This window comes from Adiantum capillus-veneris, chromosome 28, assembly GCF_014529385.1.
Source record: "Adiantum capillus-veneris isolate H3 chromosome 28, ASM1452938v2, whole genome shotgun sequence".
Taxonomy (NCBI): domain Eukaryota; kingdom Viridiplantae; phylum Streptophyta; class Polypodiopsida; order Polypodiales; family Pteridaceae; genus Adiantum; species Adiantum capillus-veneris.
In genome coordinates, this window is record NC_140958.1 from 18,458,348 (window position 1) to 18,466,942 (window position 8,595).

Below are 8,595 nucleotides of genomic sequence, written 5' to 3' on the forward strand. Positions count from 1 at the left end.
GAGAGCACAACACATTATTCCCGCTATAGGTGCTCTCATTTTTGGCACGTTCGGTGGGACCTCAATTGAAGTTTCACTCCGTTGGGCCTACAGGTTAAGGAGCCAACTCTTTTAAGCTCTCGCCTGTGTTGGTCTGCTAGTTTGGACTAGAGTAGACCAGCTTGGTATGTCCAACTCAGTCCTAGACCAGCCGGTCTAGTCACTCGTCTTGGTCTACTCTCTTGTCTGCCGGTCTAGTCACTCATCCTTGGCTAGTCTCTTGTCCAGGTCACTCACACTGGTCTAGTGGAGTCTGGACCAGCTAAGTAAAAGTCTTAGTGCCCAAAGCTTGGATGGGTTTCTGATTACTGCATGACTCATACAAGGTAGTCCGAAGATCGACAAAGTCCATTACTGAGTCCTCTAAAGTACTACCTCGAAAGCGCCAACCCTGTGTGCCGAGTATAAGTCCACGAGCCCCGTTATTCCTACCTTTCCACGTGGCTACCTCCACTCCCTCAAACAGTTCTTCACCTCCCAAGTCACCTTCCCTAGTACAGTTCTCGCCCCCTGTGTTCGACCTATCCTGGAAAGTAATGAGAGGTACACTCTTCGCAGGCCAGGGAAGCAGATTGAAATAGACATGTCTGCTCCTCGACAAGAACATCAGTAGCTTGATCAAAACCATGGTGCCACTGTCGAAAATGAGCCCTGACTGTTCGGATGGCAAGGGGGACTCATCGCAATGACCTTGGATGCCATCTCTGGGGTCTCAAACTCAACCTGGTAGTAGCCGCGCTCGAGAAGCTGAACGTCCATGATCTTTCCCACCTCTGATAGAAGGCAAGCCTAAGGAGGTCGCAGACCTCTCCTCTGCTAGGTCGGGTGCTGATAATCTTGCAGATAAGAGAGGCGGCCTGAAGGCGCTCCACCGCTGCTTCTAAGCTTTCTTGCTCGGTCGGCGAAAGAGCTGGTCGGATGGTAGAATCTGCGGTGTCAAGTGAGGGGGCTTCAATTGAGTCCTGTTGGGGCGGAGCAGAGTCTTCCATTTGTGTCTGCTGTTGAGGAAGGCGTAAAGCTGAGCGGTGGCGAAGGACACACAAGGATAAAAAAAAGAGAGGGCCGGGGGGGGGGGGGGGGGGGGGGTTAAGTAAGGAGGCAGCGTGAGGTGGGGGCAGGGCAGTGGGAGGGAGGGATGGGGGGGGAGAAGTTGAGCAAGGGGAGCGGCGGGGTGAGCTGCATTGGCAGCTTTGTAGTGCTATCTTTTGGACCAGATGCTTTTAGGATTTGATGCTTTTCATGTAAACTGATTTTAGATGGCCTGGGGCCTTTACATATGTGAAGTGGCCTCTCACTTTGGCATTCTACCATGTGCAGATGCAGACCACAGCCGTTCTCCTGAGTTGAAGCAATATAAAGAAATTCCGAAAGAGCGCCACAGTTTGGGGCCAATGCTCTCTTGGGATAGAACTCCGCCACTCCGTGTCTCGTGTGCCATGCGTCTTTTTCTGTTCAGTTGTTTTGAAGCGTCTAAAGTCCACTCAGTTTGTTCTTTTCCGTTGGTATGTGGCGCTGTCCTGTAATAATGGTATCATATCTCCAATCATATGCTTTTCTAAAAGCATACCGGTCCTTCCAAGAAGAGACATAGCAAAATGGTGTTTTTAGATTCTACAAAGTATCTGCAGTTTCTCCTCGACGAGCTTCCTGACATACTTTTCAAGCATCCTCAATAGAATCTCCTTATGCTGCAAAGTTTCCAGCAGTTCATGAATCACATGTTGCCGCGACTGATGCCCCCGGTTGTACCACCTCCTCCGCGGCACCAGAAAGTGCAAGAGCCTCTAATAATTGACAACCCTCTCAGCTTTCTATCCCAATTGGGGGTATTTTTAGGAAACATGGGATAGTTGTCTGACCTTGATCTAGTGCAATTTCCATTGCCACCACCCATAGTAACATGGGACGCATCCCAACGAGTAGGGACGGTGAACTAAGGACGGGGGAACGGCAAGTGGGGATGGAGCGGGAATCCCAAAAATGGGGGTCCCATGTTACTATGCCACCATCCCCATCATCACCGCCACTTGGGTACAATTGTTGGAGCCCTTATGGATTGAAGCAATATAAAGAAATACCGAAAGAGCGACACAGTTTTGAGCAACGCTCTCTTGGGATAGAACTCCGCCACTCCGTGTCGCGTGTGCCGTGCATCTTGTTTCGTTCAGTTGTTTTGAAGCGTCTAAAGTCTGCTCAATTTGTTCTTTTCCTTTGGCACATGGTGCCGTCTCGTTATAGCGGTATCGAGCTCCAAACGTGTGCTTTTCTAAAAGCATACCGGTCCTTCCAAGAAGAGACAGAGCACAATGGTGTTTCTGGATTCTACAAAGTATCTGCAGTTTCTCCTCGACGAGCTTCGTGACATACTTGCATGGCATCTTCAACAAAATCTCCTAATGCTACAAAGTTCTTGAATTACATGTTACCCGTCTGATATCCCCGGTTGTACCACCTCCTCCGGCACCAGAAAGTGCAAGAGCCTCTAATAAATCCTCCCCTATCACCACCGTCACCTGGGTACAATGGTTGGAGCTCGTATGGATATTCCTACTGTCTACATCTAGCCGAACCAACCGAAAGATTCCAAGGATGGTGGGACGACAGTAAATTTTTTTACTCTTTCTAGAGTGAAGGATAGGATGAAAGCCTTGCAGTTCCTCTAACAATTTGACAACATTTATGCCTTAGATAACTACACCAAAGAATCAAAGATTTCTCGAGCTATGGGATTTCTTAAAGATAAGGCTATGTAGTGGTGGAGTTCGATCGCTACCCAACCGCATGCTCCAAGGACTTGGCATGCTTTTAAGACTACTTTTGCACGCAGTTACATGACCTCCTTGTTCGAAGTCTAGATTTTGTCAGAATGGGGAAACTTGAAAATGCTTGCCACGGAGCCCATGGAAGACTACAACCAAAGGTTTCTCCACGTCTATCTTCCGATGCCTTTCTTCAAGTTCCCTTGGAGGACCATTGCGAGTGATATACAATTGGACTGTCATCACCGTTACAGGAGTATTGTCTTTCCAAGCAAGTATCAACAATGCAAGAACCTATGGACCATGTTGCGGTCGGTTACAAGCTTATGAAAGGAAAGCTAGAGTTTACTACAGAAGAAACTCTGGCAACAAATCATAATCCTCGACCACAATGAACAACTCCTCGAGATTCTTGTGAAAGTCAACCTCAAAGGCCTCGTTTAATGCCTCAACAATGAGACACTTTACTACTTGAAGGCCGATGCTTTGGATGTTTTCAATTAGGGCATAATTTCTTTATCCCGGACCAAACGCAACTGGGGACTTCTCAACATCGCAAGTCATCTCTTGATGATTTGTCCATTTACCACACAAATATTTACATTTGATTATTCTAGTTTGAGTATTATAGGAGAACGCTAGAGAATCTTTGTCTTTAAGCTCTAGCCATCCTTTACTACACAAACCACTAAACTAAGAGGCGATGTCGTTGATAGCAAGCTGTGTACTTGTCGATTATCACATACGAACTGATAGACTCGTCGAGCCGGCCCCTGCTCTGACAATCTACAGATCCTCAGGACCACCTGTGGCTAAGGGAGCTAGACGTGCAATTGGACTTGTATCTGATATTTGTGGCATTAATCTCGAAAGTTCTAATGACTTGTGCAAAGCTTATGGAGAAATCAACAGTTTGAAAGCTTAAATCTTCTTTGACTCGCAAGCTACCTAGAATTTCATCCATCTCGACTTCCTCAAGCAGATGGACTTTGACTACGATTCCCGAGGTGGAGAACTTGAAGCTGAGCTAGCCACTAAGCAAACTCAGAAGGTGGTACCTCTCATTGGTGCTCTTCCAGTAACCATCCAAGGATACCATGGAAAGGCAGATTTTCACATCATGAAGTTGGGCAATTGCGACGCTCTCATCACCAACACTTCAGATCATTAGCGTTTTTGCATCAGTTCAGCCCAAACGTTTGCATCAGTTCAGTCTAGGCCAGCGTTTTGCACCAGATCAGCATAGTGTTTTGCATGAGATCAGCCTTGGCATTTTGCAGTTCATTCGCATGAAGCATCAACACTCAATACTCAGCATTTAGCCATTGTATCAGCATTTGTGCAAGTAATAAAAGCAAGTATTTGCTCTAGCAACAGAGCAAGAGGGCCGTCTGGGGTGGTTGGGACCCGACATGTGGTGTCATTTGTGTGTGTGTGTGTCTCATTTTGGCCTTTTGAAGACGTTATTATATCATTTCATTTCTCTCTCTCATTGTGTTCAGTTTCTCTCAAGTGAAGTAAAGTAACCTCGTGTTTGTGCAAAGTACTAGATTTGTGTTAAAATCCTTAAACCCTTCCATTGCACTTGACATGTGTCTCCTCAGCTCCACGGCTTCAGAAGGTACTAGTCGGTGGGCCTCCGCCCAACATTGTCCAGCTGCCTTGGCAGCACTTTCCTCACTGATTGTTACTGTTGGTGGCTTTCTGGCTATAGTGGGATTTTGGAGTGCAGTTGGAAAGAGTATTTTTGGTGGAGAGTGCTTATCTTTCAGTGGCAGTTGTCATCCTCTCTCTTCCTTAGCTGGCCAGGCCACTTTTTGCTGTCTCTAGGAGAGGTTTGGCCTTTTCCGCTTATTCAGTTGTTTCAATTAGCTCCCATGGGGCTTGTTGTAAATGGTTTTGTCAGATGACGCCTTTGGGCATCATTTGTACATCAGTCATGTACTTGCCATCAGAATCAGGGTCTCTCAAGTAAATAGAAATTAGCCTCCTTTGTGTGTGTGAGAGAGAGAGAGAGAGTGTGTCACGTGACACATCCAACCCTATGTGTCTGTGGACAAGCTATAGCATGATCAGGGTTCAGTTCAGTCAAGTCAGTCTAGAATTGGAAGTGATTTGGCACTTTTGTGAGTCTGTTCGCAGACCGTGAATGCCCAAACACTTAGAGTAGATGCATATCCTCCGGTTGCACACATCATGATCATTAGCATTTCCATCAGAATCCGTCAGGGGAATTTTCTAGTGCATTAATCCTATTTTCCTTATTTTTGACATTTTCATTTATTTATTAAGTGACTTTTGTTGGGAACTAGGTAGGGCAATTTTGCTAATGAAATGTATAAGCAAACCAGAGCTAGCACTTTCTGGCAGAAGAGGCAGCAGGAGCATTGCTCAACAGGCACCTTCTCAAGCAAGAACCTTCCACAAAGACTCGTTTTCTACAAACAGCCACTCAGCCTGGCGTTTTTGGAACCTCCCACTTCAGCCAGCAAACCCAAGCAAGTACCATGCTCCAGCGTTTTGGGATCCTTCAACTACCGCTAGCAAAACAGCAAGATTCAGCCAGCGTTTTGTTTTCAGATCGCTGCAGATTCAGCCCCAAGGTTAGCTAGCGATAACCCTTATTGTAGATCCCTACCGCAACGGTGTCGTAGCGAAGAAAACCTCAGCACTCCTAGCGTTTTTGCAGCCTGCTGTCCAGCGTTTTCAAGCCATAAGAAACAGAATTTTCAGCCATAGGAAGCAGCGTTTTTTTCAGCCATCCAGTTAGCAGATCAGCCCCCGACTTGGTGCAAGGATTACCGATTCAAAGCATTCAGTTTTCAGCCCTAGTCTCGTCATTGTCGTCCACACCGTCGACCTTGACATCGCAGCATTTAGACTCATTGCATCAGCCCTTTGTATCAGATTGTGCAATCATTAGTAGACCACTCTCGCCATCGAGAGTGGGGCCCTTGGAGGAGGGTTTGACAACATCTCCGGTGTCATATTCTCTTCTCTCTCTATCTCTTAGTCTCATGCACCTTCATTCACAATGTCCATTCACTTTGTTTGTGTCCATTGCACTCTCTCATTAAAGAACGTAAGGCTCTCCCTTCCGTGAGTAAAAGGAACCTTGAGCACAATTCGGAGCACTCATCTTGAGCAAAGTTCAACATTCAATCCGCTGCACCTTACACACACACACATACACACACACACACACACACACACAGAGAGAGAGAGAGAGAGAGAGAGAGAGAGAGAGAGAGAGAGAGAGAGAGAGAGAAAGAGAGAGAGAGTGCACACATGCATAATACAGTGATGAATCCTGTTATGAGAATACGCAATTACATACACATATCCAGTCTGTTGTGTGCTTATATGCCTGTTTCCCATGATACTTCATCATTCTATCACTCTAATATAATGAAGACAAATATTCAAAATTATATTCGTATATTGCCCGAGTGCATGTGTTGGATGAACGTATGCATATGTTCTTACTTGTTTGTTTATATATCACCTGAGTGCATGTGTTGAACTAATGTATGCGTATGTTCTTCATGAATGCAGGATGCACGGAAGTTTGCACGGGTGAAAGAGCTATTAGCAATGAACGAAGAGCTGAAGCGAGCACGAAAAGCATTTGAAGTCGATGAAGAGAAGCTTGCTTTGGATTAGCAGGCCATGTTGAATGCTTTCATGTTGCTGTACATGTGCCGGTTCAATACCTTGGAAAGCAAAGCACGAGTGCTCTTTGGCTCATTTCACATAGAAGAAGAAGAGTGGTGGCTACGGATAGCTCTATTATACAACTTGCACAAGGTTGAGGGTCTGATAAGCTGTGTATATAAAGAAGTGGTTCTGTTGGAATGTTGAATTACCTAGTCTACACGAAGTCTACCACTTGCAGTACTTCAACAAGTCAGAAAGGTCATTTGTGTATGTTTAGTTTAAGTTTTGACTTCTAAATTCGTCTCAAAAATAGCCGACAGGAACAAGAAGAGGCAAAAAGAAGAGGAACTGTGCCTAGTAGCAAACCCAAAGGCTATGCTTTGTTTTGCAAGCTTATTCAAAACTCGATTGCAGTATGTTATTTGTATGAGATTAAATCTTTGGCTTATCTCATCATTCTAATTCTTTCTACCTTTTGTGGTGTGTATGCTCTATCAACTACCTTCTTTTTGTGCTAATTTTCCTATTTTATGCTCTTCTAACCAGATGACAAATTTTAAAAAACCTCATGGCTTCACTGTGTCTGAGTCTGCCTTGCATCGCTAGAATTATGGCAAAAACTCAGTACGTAGATCTTTGTATCGATGTACGCTCGTTTGTGTGTGTGGTGTGATGGAGCTGATGGTTATTTTACCTTGTGGATGACTACCGCGAGTCTATACCTTGCACTTTCCTTTAAAGGTGAATCTGGGCTTATCTTGGCTTCATCTAGGTATATATAAAACTTTATTGAAGTGAATGTTTTTGTGATTGATTCCAACAAATTTTGGGATGACCATGTGGTAGAATTTCTTTCATGTGATTGGAAAGATGGTTTTAGATGTCCTTATGAAGACCTATTGTGCATATGGTGATACCAAGCAAAGGAAATGGTCGTTATTGACTAAAGGAGGTAGGACCAAGATTGCTTGCTTGCAATCTTGGCAAGAGTTGGGACCTGATTATGATAATAAATGTCCAAGCTAAGGACAAATAACTAAGTTTTTAAAGCCCAGTTTGCCTCGCAACTAAGTATGGCATCAACAATGTAATAGGGGAGGAGGATGTGGTGCCAGGTGTAGTATGCTACGTATACTTTTATACGAAGAAATTGGATTGCAAGAAGAGGGTTGCAAAGAGTAAGAAAAGTTTGTTTTGTTAAGAAAGTCACTTTTGATGAAAACAGAGTAAATGTCATGTTCAGAGCATAAAGCACCCTTGTAGGTTATTAAGTCTTGATAGCTTTTTTCATCCTTCACTATTTGTCAGCAACACATGTAGAGTTGTTAAATTCTTTAAGAGTCTGAACAATATTGTACTTCCTACAGATTGCATCAGTGTTGTTTTTATGGCAAAATTTTGTACTTCCTACAGATTGCATTAGTGTTGTTTTTATGGCAAAATTTTGTTTCACTTCCTACGAATAAAATTATTGACATAGGTTAATCTATGTGCTTCTAAATAGTTTTAATTGGCTACAAATCATTTGTGAGGGTAGTCTTTTTAGGCTTTTCATTACCCACCAAAGGCAATTTTGAAACATGACCATGCTTTGAAGGAAAGGGGCTTCCTAATAACCCCAATATTGTATCATTCAAGTTGATGCGCAAATGATCACTCAAAAAGAATTTCCTAGTTTAATTTCTTATGAAAATCTACAATGGCAAAGGTGTGTTGGCAATCAATTTCCAAGCTTGCAAAATATTGGATGGTAATGATCCCCAAATTGCTCTTGCTACTATTGATTTCTTGCGCAGTAAGTAAAGTCATGTTTGGGGTGTTCTTATTGCACATCTTTGGAGATAAATTGCATGAAAACTTGCAATTATTGGTTTGCATGACTTAATCATATCTAAACAGGTTTCCAATATGCATAGTAATTTACCAGTCCATTGAATGTTTCCTTTAAGGGATTTCCTATTCTGTTCTGCCAAAGTGCTTGCAACGTTTCCCCATTTACCTTTGCAAATGTGTTTGGATCCTAGTGGGTGAATAAAGAACATAGAACAATCTTTTTGAATATTTTAATGACTTGTGGAGGTGCTATCCATAGTATGATTTGAATTCCACTTTTCTTATTGATTACAATGAGTGTAAGGGA

At 43.7% G+C, this 8,595-nt stretch overlaps 1 protein-coding gene across 1 annotated transcript in view; it reads left to right on the plus strand.

Annotated features, from left to right (window-relative positions):
• TAF13 (TBP-associated factor 13) overlaps positions 1 to 6,911 on the plus strand; it is a 53,916-nt gene extending 47,005 nt beyond the window's left edge. The window contains exon 6 of the mRNA XM_086504788.1: positions 6,354 to 6,911. Coding sequence (XP_086360914.1) covers positions 6,354 to 6,461 — 108 coding nt within the window. The 3' untranslated portion in view covers positions 6,462 to 6,911. The remainder of the gene's footprint in view (positions 1 to 6,353) is intronic.
• Positions 6,912 to 8,595: the final 1,684 nt, after the last annotated feature.